This window comes from Gouania willdenowi, chromosome 7 (genome assembly GCF_900634775.1).
Source record: "Gouania willdenowi chromosome 7, fGouWil2.1, whole genome shotgun sequence".
Lineage (NCBI taxonomy): Eukaryota > Metazoa > Chordata > Actinopteri > Blenniiformes > Gobiesocidae > Gouania > Gouania willdenowi.
In genome coordinates, this window is record NC_041050.1 from 10,342,718 (window position 1) to 10,358,822 (window position 16,105).

A 16,105-nucleotide genomic window follows, 5' to 3' on the forward strand; every position below is an offset into this window, starting at 1 on the left:
AGAGAGCGAGTATTTGTGCCAGCCAGAGTGAAGAGACAACTCCAGCGACACGCCCCCCTCCAGTCACCTGTCTGCTGAAAAACACAAACAATTTGCCTGTTGAATAAAAGTTGCTTTTCAAAACAATGGGGTCTCAGAGGTCTGTGATTTGCCGATAGTTCTGTAGCTGAAATCTAAATACCAACTCCTCTAATTTCATGGCACTTTCATTTGACTTCACCCACACATCACGATGACTGTGACGTGTGGGAATATTACAATAGAGTTATTATAACAGGCTCACAGGCCCAGATCGCCAGGCGCCACATGTGCTTCTGTCACCAATTCTTTGTCACCTGTTTTAGGATGATGGAGTGAAAAATAATTTAAAAAAAACACTGACATCAGATGATGCTGGAAAGACTCAGAGAGAAGATGCTGCTGTGACAACAGACAGACAGAAAGACAGGTAAGAGTTTCTTTAGTTACATATGGATTTGTCATTGTGCCTCAGTTTATTGGCCTTTCTAAATGATGAATATGGTGGTATGATAATCCAGCAGGTTGAATAGTCCATCAGGATATTTGAATCGGTGTAAACTAATCATTGTTGGTGTAATAAACTGCCACAAGCAGCAGTGTCATTAAGGATGGTAGAAATGGTGCAGAGGATAAGCTTGTACGAACATGAGACATTAAGTCACTGTGAGCAGGTGTTCAATTCTCATGTGTCCCAAATACGGGAAAAATTTTGAACTTTTTTTCTGAGATAAGGCTATCACATGACCCTAAAAAATAGTACAAATATGATGTGCACACTTAAACTGGGATGAAAATGCAGTAAAGTCAGAAAAATTAGAAAAAAAGTGACAAACCCAAAATCAGAGGTAAGGCTATAGTAAGGCATAAAAATGGAAAAAAATTCAGATTTTTTTTTCTGAGATAACACTATCACATGACACTGAAAACTACTGCACAACTAAACTGGGATGAAAATGCACTAAAGCCTGAAAAATTAGAAAAAAATGTGACAAAGACCCAAAATCAGAGGTAAGGCTATGGTAAGGCATATAAAAATGGAAAACATTTGGACACATTTTTCTGAGGCTATCACATGACCCTAAAAACGATGTGCACACTTAAACTGGGATGAAAATGTGGTAAAACCAGAAAAAATGAGCAAAAAGTGACAAAATCAGAGGTAAGGCTAATGTAAGGCATAAAAAGGGAAAAAAAATTCTGATTTTTTTTCTGAGAGAAAGCTATCAAAAAACCTTAAAAACTAGTACAAATATGATGTGCACACTTAAACTGTGATTAAAAAAAATACAATAAAGCGAGAGATAAAAGTGACAAACACCCAAAATGAGAAGTAAGGCTATAAGGCATAAAAATGAAAAACATTTAGATTTTTTTTTCTGAGATAAGGCTATCACATGACCCTAAAAACTAGCACAAACATGATGTGCACACTTAAACTGTGATGAAAAAACAATAAAGCGAAAATGAAAGACATCTGGATTTTTTTTTCTGAGATAAAGCAATCACATGACCCTAAAAACTAGCACAAATAGGATGTGCACACTTAAACTGTGATGAAAATGTGGTAAAACCAGAAAAAATGAGAAAAAAGTGGCAAACACCCAAATTAGTGGTAAAGGCATAGAAATGGAAAAAAAAATTCAGATTTTTTTTTTCTGAGTTAAGGCTATCACATGACCATAAAAACTAGTAGAAATATGATGTGCACACTTAAACTCAGATGAAAATGCAGTAAAGCTAGAAAAATGAGAAAAAAATGACAAACACCCCAAATCAGAGGTAAGGTTATAGTAAGGCATAAAAATGGAAAAAAAACTTCGGATTTTTTTTTTTTTGAGAAAAGGCTATCACATGACCCTTAAAACTAGTACAAATATGATGTGCACACTTAAACTGGGATGAAAATGCAGTAAAGCAAGAAAAATGAGAAGAAGTGACAAACACCCCAAATCAGAGATAAGGCTATAGTAAGGCATAAAAATGAAAAAAAATTCTGAATTTTTTTTTGAGATAAGGCTATCACATAACCTTAAAAATGAATACAAATATGATGTGCACTGATAAACTGGGATGAAAATGCAGTAAAGCAAAAAAATTCAGAAAAAGCTGACAAACACCCAAAATCAGAGGTAAAGGCTATAATGAGGCAACAAAAATTGAAAAAATTCAGATTTTCTTTTCTGAGAGAAAGCTATCACATGACCCTAAAAACTAGCACAAATATGATGTGCACACGTAAACTGTGATGAAAATACAGTAAAGCCAGAAAAATGAGAAAAAAGTGACAAACACCCAAAATCAGAGATAAGGCTATTGTAAGGCATAAAAATGGATAAAAATTTGGATTTTTTTGTCTGAGATAAGGCTATCACATGACCTTAAAAACTAGTACAAATATGATGTGCACACTTAAACTGGGATGGAAATACAGTAAAGCCAGAAAGATTAGAAAAAATTGACAAACACCCAAAATCAAGGGATACCACATTTTTTAAAAAATGAAGACTTTTTTTAACCCCAAAAATAGGGCCTTTTTAGCTTTAGCGGGCGCAATTTGGACTTTACCCAAAGACCAAGCACATATTCGGACTCGAGGGGACCAGACCTTTCCGTTGATACCATGATTGGCCCATTCCGAGCACTTTTAAAACAGTATTTTACACATAAATATTGCATTTATCCATGGTTGAATCATGTCTATGTATCGCACGATTACACGTGAATTAGCGAGATTTTATGAGTCCTTGCTGCAACAGATGCGCAGCAAAACCGGAGGCGGTGGGGATTGATGGACTGCAAGACCATTTACCATTACCATTTACCAGATTGCGCTGAAGTTACACAGCTGAGCAGTTTCGGTGCAGATACACATCCAGTGGAAATCCAAGAAAAGGCTCTGCGCAGCAAGGAGCTGTTTACACACTTTCTGAAAGCGACAAGTCCCGAATGTGGTTAGCGACATGAAAAGATTTTGTCACACATTTCAGCCTTAATGAAGGGAAAAGTCAATAGTGGTAAAAAATGTTTGTGCTAGTGATTAATAAAAGGGTCTTTGTGGCATTTGAATGATCTGGAATACAAGTCATTTCAAAACACCATAGGTAAAGTTTGACACTTGGAGATGTCTTATGTCCTATTTAGGACATGCGTTCTTATCCTTGGTTTCCACCTGCACATGAAAAAAAATGGATCTCTTCCCAACCGGAGTGTGTCAGTGTCGTTCTCCTGAGGTCGTGTCACATGCACATCCTCCTCATCCCATATTTGCAGAAAAACTTGGTCGACTGCCCCAGGTACCTGGTTTCACACAAGTAACAGTACTTGCTGATGTTGCTCACAATGTTGCTGTTACTTCTGGATATGTAGGCCTCTGCTTTTGTCTGGATTAAAATGGTTTCATGGTTAGTCTTTCTCGCTGATCCGAAACCAGAACTCATTACCTGGGGCTTGTGTGCCGCTCCTGATGGTGGGCTCGTGAGGCCATGAAATCTTCGTATTTCTTACGCCATATGGACGGCTTTGGTTGGGTTGGTTTCAGGAAGAACATTTCAGTTCCTCCTGTTCTCTGCCTGCGGGAGTCAAAAACCTTTCTCCTTTTTGCCAGTAACTTTTGGCAGATTTCTTTATGCTTCTCTTGGTCTTCGGGGAAGAATCGTCTGATACAGATTTTACATTGAACCAGATCCAAAGGGAGGGGGGCAGTGCATTCGTTGGGAATCCGTGCATGTTGCTCCTTGCAGATCTGAATGTGTCTGTCTGCTGCACTTTGTTTGAACCTCCGCTGACAGTAAGAACACTGGATATAGTCTGGGTCATAGGGGTGAGGTGGGGGTGGAGGCAGCGATCTTCCATCCTTCATGGCTGCACTGAAAATCTTTGCTGCTCGGACAGAAGAAGTTAAATCTTTGTGGTTCTTGCGCCAATTGGATGGCTTTTTGGGAGGTTCGGCTTTTGGTTGGGTTGGTTCCAGGACAGAGAATTCAGTTCCTCTTGTTCTCTGACTGCGGGAGTCGAAAACATATTTCTTTTTAGCCTTTGACTGTTGGCAGAAATTGGTATGTTTCTTCAAGACGTCGGGGAGGAATGTTCTCTTACAGCTGTTACATTGAACCAGATCCACAGGGGGGGGGGCAGTGCCATCTTCAAATTCTTCCATCATTGGGTGTTGATTGCTTGATGCTTTTAAATGTATCTTCTCTCTGACTCTCTCCACTGAGCTCTAAACAGAATGAAAGTACTGTTTCTGTGGATAACAGGAGCTAAAACATAGAACCATAGAAGCTACGTGATGATGTCACCCAGGAGGCTCCGCCCTATGTAGCTAAAGAACGTCTTGTGTCAGGGTGTGGCATCTGTGGTGGGGGGGGGGAGTTGTTGTGGGGTGGCAGTGCCCGGTTTGGGGTGCTTGTGTGCACTAGTCATTTCTAGCGTTCCAAACACACTAATGCATAACTTCACTTATTCACAGTTTCTGAGTCAATTATCAACCCTTTACCCTAAATAACAATATTGAAATAAACAATCTGTGCATATTTACATCCATGCAGTTCCCATATACAATGGTGTCAGTATAACTAACAAACATACAGATTTAACATCTGCTTAAAAGAATAATGTACCGAGTTACATTGTTTGTCACTGCTGATCATTACCTGCAACATATATTTACCCAGTATTTTAATAGTGTAAGGCCTGGTTCACATTTTAAACATTGTATTACTTGTGTGGTTTGTGTACAAATAACTGAACACTTTTACTAGCAGCTTTACCCAACAAAATCACCCTACTGTTGTTACAAAATATTTACAGATGCTTAACACAATAAACTTTTAAGTATATTAAAATATAAGGAGCCTACACATCAATAAATTCTAGGTCGCCTTTTTGACAACCGTCTAAATGTGGGCCGCCACAAGGACGGGCAGTAAACATCTAATCTGGCCAAAGAAATATACTTCGCACACTCAATCCAACCAAAATATCCTGTCTCACAGGTATTCAAAAGGCGTCAAATGTTTGGGTGAATATTACACACAATTTAGAAGACACGATGATCTGTCAGTTTTATCGTTCCGCAGGCCGCATAAAGTCAGGAACGAAAAGCTGAAAGCCCATATTAAGCAATGCTCTCCTGAGACAACACTTCCCCCTTGAGGCCAAAATGGAAAACGGCACCGTCTGTGCAGGCTGTCTACACTATGTTAAATGTGGCCCCACTACTTAAAAAAAAACTTACAAAAAAACAAACATAAGGATTACCAATTGTGACCATACATTTGTAGGCGTAAATGAACGTATTTTATTGCATAATTGTGACCATCACCAGCCCTCCCTAAGGAAGGGTAAGAAACACTTTATTATAGGGAGGATATAAAAAGAGAGGGCAGTGTTACACCTAAGTGAGGGGGAAAGGACCAGAGAACAGGAGGTCAGGGTATAGGAAAATGGAAGGGGTGGGGAAGAATCAAGTGTTTCAAAGTGAGAATGAGATGTGATGATATCGTTGTGCATAATGTACTTATTGTGTTGTGTAATCAGTTCAGCCAGTTTGGTGACAAGTGGAGAAATGTAAGGTGGTGTATAATGGATAATGGTGGTGGTCGTGAACAGAGAGAAGGAGGGAGTAATTATACCAAAAACTGGTATTTGGGATCAACGTGTCTTAGGTTAAACCCAATGCAAGCTTATCCCACAGCCCAAGGCCAGTGCATCCTTGACCAATGTTAGTGCAAGGACCGCTTCTGCAAACCCAGGCGCCGCCCCGAGCCCAAAAAAACCTGCCAGGCCGGCCAAAACGAAGGGAGCCAAAGAGCCCCAGGCCACCCCCATGACTGAGCAGCCTCCCCAGATGCACAAGAGATCCCAGGCAGAGAGGCAGCCACCCGAGACCCGAGAAGTTCCAAAAGAGCCGAGAACCCAGTGCGCCCCGCCACCGCCCCCAACTTAGAACATTAAGGAGCCCCACGCCCAGGAGACAGCCAGGACTGCCCCGGACAGGCAGCCAGCGGAGTAAGGCATAAAAATGGAAAGAATTCAGATTTTTTTTTTTTTTTTTTTTTTTTTTTTATGATAAGGCTATCACATGACCTTAAAAACTAGTACAAATGTGATGTGCACACTTAAACTAAGATGAAAATGCAGTAAAGCCAGAAAAATGAGAAAAAAGTTACAAACATCCAATATCAGAGGTAAGGCTATAGTAAGGCAAAAAAAATGGAAAGAATTCAGATTTTTTTTTTTTTTTTTTTTTTTTTCTTTAGAAAAGGCTATCACATGACCCTAAAAACTAGTACAAATATGATGTGCACACTTAAACTGTGATGAAAATGCAGTAAAGCCAGAAAAATGAGAAAAAGTGACAAACACCCAAAATCAGACGTAAGGCTATACTAAGACATAAAAATGGAAAAACATTCTGAATTTTTTTTTTTTTTTAGATAAGGCTATCACATAACCCTAAAAACTAATACAAATATGATGTGCATACTTAAACTGGGATGAAAAAGCAATAAAGCCAGAAAAATGAGAAAAAGGTTCAATACTTATTGTGTGAACAGGCAACATTTTAGCTAACATCCACAAATGTGAAAGTCAAATACCCCATGATCCATTTGCCAGTTGTGAAAACACATAGTGTGGTGGATTTGCAGATGTAAAGATATTCGTTCATCAATAAATAAGGAAGTATTGGAGTTCAATCCTAGATGTCTCACTCATGAGCAAAATAGTTTTTCAAGTTTTATCCTCTAAATTAAAAGTGAAACACACTACAAGAAACACCAGCAGCAAAAAGAGTTTTAGTATAGTGTGTCGAGCTGTGACTCTGACACAGCAGAGTAGGGGTTCAAACCCCGTTCCTCCTTTAGAATTGTACTATGTTGAGTATCTGTGATGTGTGTTTTTATGGTATTTTTTTAAATACCATAAAAGTAAAAGTCAAATATGCCACAAGCAGTGGTGTTGCTAAGGATGGTAGAAATGGTGTAGTGGATAAGCTTGTTGTGACGTGTGATACTAAGTCACTGTGAGCGGGGGTTCAATTCTGATGTGTACCAAACATGGAAAACATTTTGAACTTTTTTTCTGAGTTAAGGTTATCACATGTCCTTAAAAACTACAACAAAAATTATGTGCACACTTGAACTATAATGAAAACACAATAAAGCGAGAAGAAAGTGACAAACACCCAAAATTAGAAGAAATGCTATAGTAAGGCATAAAAATGGAAAGAATTCAGATTTTTTTTTTTTTTTTTAGAAAAGGCTATCACATGACCCTAAAAACTAGTACAAATATGATGTGCACACTTAAACTGTGATGAAAATACAATAAAGAGAGAAAAATGTGACAAACACCCAAAATGAGAGGTAAGGCAATAAAATGGAAAAAATTCACATTTCTTTTTTTTTTCAGATAAGGCTATCACGACCCTTAAAACTAGTACAAATATGATGTGCACACTTAAACTGGGATGAAAAAAAGTAAAGCTAGAAAAATGAGAAAAAAGTGACAAACATCCAATATCAGAGGTGAGGCTATAGTAAGGCATAAAAATGGAAAGAATTCAGATTTTTTTTTTTTTTTTTTTTTTGAGAAAAGGCTATCACATGACCCTAAAACTAATACAAATATGATGTGCACACTAAAACCGGAATGACAATACAGTAAAGCTAGAAAAATGAGAAAAAAGTGACAAACACCCAAAATGAGAGGTAAGGCTATAGTAAGGCATTAAAATGGCAAAAAATTAAAAAAAAGATTTTTTCTGAAATTAGGCTAATATTTGACCCTTAAAAATGAATACAAATATGATGTGCACTGATAAACTGGGATGAAAATGCAGTAAAGCAAAAAAATTCAGAAAAAACTGACAAACACCCAAAATCAGACGTAAGGCTATAGTGAGGCAACAAAAACGGAAAAAATTCAGAATTTTTTTTTTTGAGATAAGGCTATCACATGACCCTAAAAACTAATACACATATGATGTGCATACTTAAACTGGGATGAAAAAGCAATAAAGCCAAAAAAATGAGAAAAAAGTGACAAACACCCAAAATCAGAAATTCAGCATAAAAGTTGAAACTTTTTTTGAGATTAAGCGACTCAAGGAATTTAAAATCCAATGCAAATATGATAAACACACTTAAACAGGTTTGAGGCTGCATAAAAGATTATAAAATGATGAAAATCAGACAAACACCTAAAATTGAATTTAACACTACACTAAAGCAATAAAAGGGAAAATTATAAAAAGATCTTTTCTAAATAAACGTGTGAACACTGAGTCAGCTTGCAATGTCTGGGCCTTCTTTTTCTAAACAGTTTTTGATTCATAAATACCACAAATCACAAACCTCCAAAAGCTCACTGGAGTGTAGCATGCACTGTGTGTGCTGCTCCTCTAACCAGAAACAATGGGTTCAATACTTACTGTGTGAACAGGCAACATTTTAGCTAACATCCACAAATGTGAAAGTCAAATACAACATGATCCATTTACCAGTTGTGAAAGCACATAGTGTGGTGGATTAGCAGATCCAATGATATTAGTTCATCCATAAATAAGGAAGTATTGGAGTTCAGTCCTAGATGTCTCACTCATGAGCAAAATAGTTTTTCAAGTTTTATCCTCTAAATTAAAAGTGAAACACACTACAAGAAACACCAGCAGCAAAAAGAGCTTTAGTATAGTGTGTCAAGCTGTGACTCTGACACAGCAGAGTAGGGGTTCAAACCCCGTTCCTCCTTTAGAATTGTACTGTGTTGAGTATCTGTGATGTGTGTTTTTTTTTTTAAATACCATAAAAGTAAAAGTCAAATATGCCACAAGCAGTGGTGTTGCTAAGGATGGTAGAAATGGTGTAGTGGATAAGCTTGTTGTGACATGTGATAGTAAGTCACTGTGAGCGGGTGTTCAATTCTGATGTGTACCAAACATGGAAAACATTTTGAACTTTTTTTCTGAGATAAGGTTATCACATGTCCTTAAAAACTAGAACAAAAATGATGTGCACACTTGAACTATAATGAAAACACAATAAAGCGAGAAGAACGTGACAAACACCCAAAATTAGAGGTAATGCTATAGTAAGGCATAAAAATGGAAAGAATTCAGATTTTTTTATTTTTGTTTTTTAGAAAAGGCTATCACATGACCCTAAAAACTAATACAAATATGATGTGCACACTTAAACTGGAATGACAATAAAGTAAAGCTATAAAAATGAGAAAAAAGTGACAAACACCCAAAATCAGAGGTAAGGCTATAGTAAGGCATTAAAATGGCAAAAAATTAAAAAATTTTTTTTTCTGAAATAAGGTTATCATTTCACCCTAAAAACTAGCACAAATATGATGTGCACACGAAAACTGTAATGAAAATGCAGTGAAGCCAAAAAAATGAGAAAAAAGTGACAAACACCCAAAATCAGAGGTAAGGCATAAAAATGGAAAGAATTCAGATTTTTTTTTGTTTTTTTTTTTTTGAGAAAAGGCTATCACATGACCCTAAAAACTAGTACAAATATGATGTGCACACTTAAACTAAGATGAAAATGCAGTATAACCAGAAAAATGAGAAAAAAAAGTTACAAACATCCAATATCAGAGGTAAGGCTATAGTAAGGCATAACAATGGGAAAAAAAAATCTGATTTTTTGTTTGAGAGAAAGCTATCAAATGACCTTAAAAACTAGTACAAATATGATGTGCACACTTAAACTGTAATGAAAAATACAATAAAGCGAAAGAAAAAAGTGACAAACACCCAAAATGAGAGGTAAGGCTATATAAAGGCAAAAAAATGGAAAAAAATCAAACTTTTTTTTCTGAGATAAGGCTATCACTTAAAACTAGTACAAATATGATGTGCACACTTAAACTGTGATGAAAATACAATAAAGCCAGAAAAAGTGACAAACACCCAAAATGAGAGGTAAGGGTAAGGCATAAAAATGGAAAAAAATTCAGATTATTATTTTTTTTTTTTTTTACAAGGCTATCATTTGAGTCTTAAAACTAGTACAAATTTGATGTGCTCACTTAAACTGGGACAAACATTCAGTTAAGCCAGGAAAATGAAAAAAAAAAAAAAACAGTGACTAACATCCAAAATCAGAGATAAGGCATAAAATGGACCTATCACATGACCCTAAAAACTTGTAAAAATATGATGTGCACACTTAAACTGTGATGAAAATACAATAAAGAGAGAAAAAAGTGACAAACACCCAAAATGAGAGGTAAGGCTATAGTAAGGCATTAAAATGGAAAAAATTCATATTTCTTTTTTTTCAGATAAGGCTATCACGACCCTTAAAACTAGTACAAATATGATATGCACACCTAAACTGGGATGAAAATGTAGTAAAGCCATAAAAATAAGAAAAAAGTGACAAACATCCAATATCAGAGGTAAGGCTATAGTAAGGCATAAAAATGGAAAGAATTCAGATTTTTTTTTTTTTTTTTTTTTTTTTTGAGAAAAGGCTATCACATGACCCTAAAAACTAATACAAATATGATGTGCACACTTAAACTTGGATGAAAATGCAGTAAAGTCAGAGAAAATGAAAAAAAGTGACAAACATCCAAAATCAGAGGTAAGGCTAAAGTAAGGCATAAAAATGGAAAGAATTCAGATTTTTTTTTTTTTTGAGAAAAGGCTATCACAAGACCTTAAAAACTAGTGCAAATATGATGTGCACACTCAAACTGTGATGAAAATACAATAAAGCGAGAAAAAAGTGACAAACACCCAAAATCAGAGGTAAGGCTATAGTGAGGCATAAAAATGGCAAAAAATGAAGAAAAAAAATTTCTGAAATAAGGCTTTCATTTGACCCTTAAAACTAGTACAAATGTGATTTGCACACTTAAACTGAGATGAAAATGCAGTAAAGCCAGAATAATGATAAAAAAGTTACAAACATCCAAAATCAATTGTAAGGCTAGAGTAAGGCATTAAAATGGAAAAAATTCAGTTTTTTTTTTTTTTGAGATGAGGCTATCACATGACCTTAAAAACTAGTAAAAATATGATGTGCACAATTAAACTGGGATGAAAATGCAGTAAAGCAAGAAAAATCAGAAAAAACTGACAAACACCCAAAATCAGAGGTAAAGGTTATAGTAAGGCAACAAAAAGGGAAAAAAATTCAGATTTTCTTTTCTGAGAAAAGGCTATCACATGACCCTTAAAACTAGTACAAATTTGATGTGCTCACTTAAACTGGGAAAAACATTCAGTTAAGCCAGGAAAATGAAAAAAAAAAACAAACAGTGACTAACATCCAAAATCAGAGATAAGGCATAAAATGGAAAAAAAATCTGATTTTTTTTTAAGATGAGGCAAAATGAGAGGTTAGGGTAAGGCATAAAAATGGAAAAAAATTCTGATTTTTTTTCTTTTTTGATATAAGGCTATCACTTGACCCTTAAAACTAGTACAAATATGATGTGCACACTTAAACTGGGATGAAAATGCAGTAAAGTCAGAAAAATTAGAAAAAAGTGACAAACACCCAAAATCAGAGGTAAGGCTATAGTAAGGCATAAAAATGGAAAGAATCCAGATTTTTTTTTTTTTTTGAGAAAAGGCTATCACATTTTTTTTTAACTATGGTTTGTTGCAAAATGTTGCAAAAAGTTTCTTTTAGTATCCATAACTTTTATAATCAGTGCCCCATAATTTGTCACCTAATGAATATTTTGTTTTGTTCCTAAATACAAAGCCTCCTAAATTATCCAAAACAATTAGTAATAATAATTGACTAATGATGTACACACTTATCCTGTCCAGCAGTCAATGTAGAGTTTTGACATAATAATAATAATAATAATAATAATAATAATAATAATAATAATAATAATAATAATAATAATAATAATAATAATAATATAGCGTCCTACCTTTACTATCTAATAATATAAAGAGATAGCTTTTGTGAAAGGAGTAAGAGTACCAATATACAGTATATTCTATTCAAGAAGTAAGAATGTTACTTGATTGAAATTGTACCCAAGTACAGGTATAAGAACAAGTAAGTCATACATAAAATATTCAAGTACAATAACAAAGTAGCTCAATCAAATAGTACTCAACGTAAAAGTTACGAGTTGCTTTCACCCCCACGTTTATTTTTAGTCATAAATCTTGCCACGGCTCCCTTGCATACAGTAAACATCTGATGAAGTTGCACTATTGTATAATTTAATTATTTTCAACAAAGACATATGTATAGAATAAAATGTTTGTCAAAATGTACAATAAAAAAAAAAATGCCAATGAATTCAATTCATAATAATTAAAAATAAAAGATCACGCTCTATACCTACATTTATTAACTCTTGACCTCCATTCAATGCTGTTTTTGGCAACAAGCATTACGCTTAATCTGATTAGTCGGATATTGGTCATTTCATTTTTTTGTGGTTTCACAATGTCCGTTGATCATTTCAAAACAAAAAATAATGATAATGTACTTAGTAAGGGTTGGGTGTAAAAAAGTAATGAATTACTTTACTTCTTTTAAAACATACCTAACTACAAGCAAAATTACTGATTTAGAAATATACACCAAAAAGTACAAGTACCTATAAAATCAACTAAATTACAATAATGTGAAGTAATCACAACTCTGGCCTTTGTTAGTTGCATGAAAAGATGACTGAGTGGCAGGTTAGAGCATTACATTTTGTGTAATTTACAAGTCAGTGAAAAATAAAGTGATCACAGGGGAAATAGTTGAACTTTGTGTTGTTTTCATTTGAAATATTGTGTATAGCAAAAGTCTGATCGCGCTGATAATGCTGATAATCTAGCGTGATTTCCCACACTCCATTTTTCTCATGTTCTCGCTGATGCGATGACGTCAAAGAGCAAAGCGAAGGTGCTTATAGGCTGTGAACAGGCAGTCTGTGTGGTTCAACACTCCCTCTCACATGCCATCTGCTCTTACCCAAGCCCAGACTCTCGTGCCAAAGGAGACCCATGATGAGCATAGAGCGCTTTTTGTCGTCACTTAGCTGTCTCCATCCGCCTCTTTGCCTCTTCACTGTGCAATCTGGTGCATGGTACAGATTGCAGCTCACTGTCAGGCCTGCTGCACTCCAGCGAAAAGCCTGAGAGCTCAGTATGGATCTTTTATCTTTTGTGCTCTACATGAAGTTGAGTTGGTAGTTGAGCAAACACAGAAACATTCACATTATCGTAAGATTTCAATTTTGCTTTAAAGTTTTGATCAGTTATTCTACATCTGCATTCATCATTTCTCCGCCTCTATTCTATAAAAACAGCCACAAGTGAATGCCTGAAAGCCTACAGAGGTCAGCACAGCCCTGAGATGCCTTTTGTTTAACACAAAGCTGTGTATACAGATGAAGAAAAAAAAATGTTTTCGTCTCCCAGTTAGATTTTCTTGGACCAGTCATGACCTTTTAACGTTTCCGGCTGCATATGAATGAGCACATGTTACATTTCTTTCTTTCCCTGGGGAAAAAAGAAATGTGTTAAGTGTACAAAAATGTAGCATACTTTTGTGTACTTGAAGCCACACTAATCAACGTACTTCAAGTGTGTCTATGAGTAGTTAACTTAAAGCATGCCATTTTGGAACAACTATTTTTGTACTAAATATATTTTAAATGTAATAAAATTGTAAAAAAAAAAAAAAAATAAAAAAAATAAAAAGTTCAACTGGAAGTGTATTTAGTGCATTTTTATGTGCTAAAGTGGAACAACTTAAAGTGTATTTAGTATGTTTTAAGTATATGACCATTTTTTTATAAACAAATAAGATACAAGATAATTTCATAATTAGACTCAAATGTAACTTAAAGTACATTCAGATCGAATATCAGAGTATTGATATTAAAATGTATACTTCTGAAATATGCTCTCAGTGTATGATAAAATGAGTACAGAAAAAAAAAATGCGTAAAACAGAATTTTAAATAACACTAAAAAATTACACATACATTTCATTTATAGTATATTTTAGAAAAACATGTTCTTTATAATGTGTAATAGAGTGCAATTGTTTTGAAGTGTGTTAAACGTGTTTCCATGAATGTGTGTTTGTACACTTTTTATTTATAAAAACTCCAATTTCCAATATACTAGTGAAAATTTTAATATACTTAAATACAATAAGTATATTTCTCTTTTACAGGGTTATTAAACAGGGCGATAAATAAAACTAAAATAACTTGTTCGTTACTTCAATTCTCACATGTAAAGTTCACTCAATGGAAACAAGCGTTGCTTTCATTCTCTGCTTCTCAATGGTCTCTGTGCAACAATAAAAGCCCACATTAACAATGTCATGCAAACAACTAAGAATGAAATCTGCTGAAATAAGTTCTTCAATATATTTTAATTCCAGTAGAAAGAAGCTTAAACTTTTGGTTGAGTTTTCTGATTCCTGTGAACAAACTTTGTTGAAGATGTGATTATTGAGATAAGCGGATCAGAATAATACGAGCCGTGGCAGAGCAGCACAGTGGGTGAGGTGTAGGTGTTGAATGGCCCTCATTCATTATTCATCAGCAGGGGTGGGCAGAGTGTGAGTGGCAGTGACAGATAGCATCTCAATACTGCTGTGTATCAACTCCACCAGAGTTCTTGAACTGATGTTTGAAAGACTGGCACATTAATTTCTTCACAGCACCAACAAGAATAATTTCCTTCATCAACCCTGATGGATTACAGATGTATTGGATCAACGACCAAAATGGCAAGAAGGAAGCCTTGATTTGAGTTTCCATGGGAGTGGTGAGTTTGCATGTCTTCATTATCGACTCATTATACAAATTATTCATTGCATTGTTACAATGAAGTGTTTTATACTTTAAAACACCCTGTCATTCAGGGATCTTTGGCAGATACTCTGGCCGAGACGTTACTGAACTCAATAATGACTAAAACACAGTAAAAACTACAGTTCAGGCTGGAAAGTTTGGACAATGTCATGTAATACTTGTCTCTTTAACAGACAAACACAAACAGAGAAAGTCATTAATCTTAACAATTTTCTACCTTCATCATCGACATGGCACAGGTTTAAGCATTTACTTTGTGCAAACTCAGAAATACTTTGACCTCTGTGAAAAGAAGCACCATCTTCTGTCTATAAGCAACCCTTAGACATTTAAAAAATACAAGAACATCAAAAAACAGTTTTCAAAATAATTGCATTATTTAATACAGAAATCAAAACGATACATGGTAACACTTGAAGTTGTATACATAAGGCTGACATTACGCTGTCATTATTATGACATGGCACCTGCAAATAGCATGAATAAGGTGTCTTGAAGGCTGTCAATAAATGTCGTTTGTTACCCTAACCCCCAACCTTAACCTTAACCTTAACCTTAACCCGTAACCCTACCAAACCCCACAAGATCCCTCCACCTAACCCCAAAGATGCCAACATAGCTCCAAAGGTGTCATAAATTTAGCAAACAACACTTAATGACAGCTTTCATGACACCTTATTCATGCTAATGACACATAATGACAGTGCAATGTCAGCTTTATGTATAAAACTTCTAGTAAAGTGTTACCCTATACTTTTTTTTCTCTGTTGATGCTACATATACCTTCACAGATAAGTTGACGTTTATTCATTAGTGGTTTTCTCCTGATTCAGGGAATCTGGGTTAAATCATTGTCTTTTTATTGCAGTTTTGAGGTGGAGGTTTGGTGATGCTATTCATCACAGGACTAAATGAACTTTAAGTATGATGACCCCGGTCAAACCAGCGCTACTGCTGCTTCTATGGCAGAGTGTTTGGACCTTGGACATCCCCTTAGAAAGTGAGTCACAAATGTAGCATGACCGCATTTGCTGGTAGGAAAGTAATATTGGAATTATTTACAAGTTCATCTGTATTTTTACACCTGCTGCAGTCAAACAACCTCCAACTATTACAAAGCAGTCCATGAAGGACCACGTGGCTGACCCCAAAGACACGATGGTCATCGAGTGTGAAGCCAAAGGAAACCCTCATCCAATGTGAGACCATTTGCTTCAATATGAAAATGTATGAAAAAAAAAACAAACCACAGGAATACCTA

At 35.4% G+C, this 16,105-nt stretch overlaps 1 protein-coding gene and 1 pseudogene across 2 annotated transcripts in view; one reads left to right on the forward strand and one right to left on the reverse strand.

The window, feature by feature from the left end:
* The first annotated feature begins 166 nt into the window (after positions 1–166).
* Positions 167–16,105, forward strand: part of nfascb (neurofascin homolog (chicken) b) — a 29,483-nt gene continuing 13,544 nt past the window's right edge. Inside the window, exons 1-4 of one of the 2 annotated variants that reach the window (XM_028452766.1) lie at positions 167–448; positions 14,691–14,797; positions 15,713–15,844; positions 15,938–16,043. In XM_028452766.1, the coding sequence (XP_028308567.1) occupies positions 15,769–15,844; positions 15,938–16,043 (182 nt within the window). In that variant the 5' untranslated portion in view covers positions 167–448; positions 14,691–14,797; positions 15,713–15,768. Of the gene's footprint in view, positions 449–14,634; positions 14,798–15,712; positions 15,845–15,937; positions 16,044–16,105 lie in introns of those variants that run through there. The other variant, XM_028452765.1, reaches the window with a different exon arrangement.
* On the reverse strand, positions 3,057–4,229 carry LOC114466897 (zinc finger C2HC domain-containing protein 1A pseudogene; annotated as a pseudogene).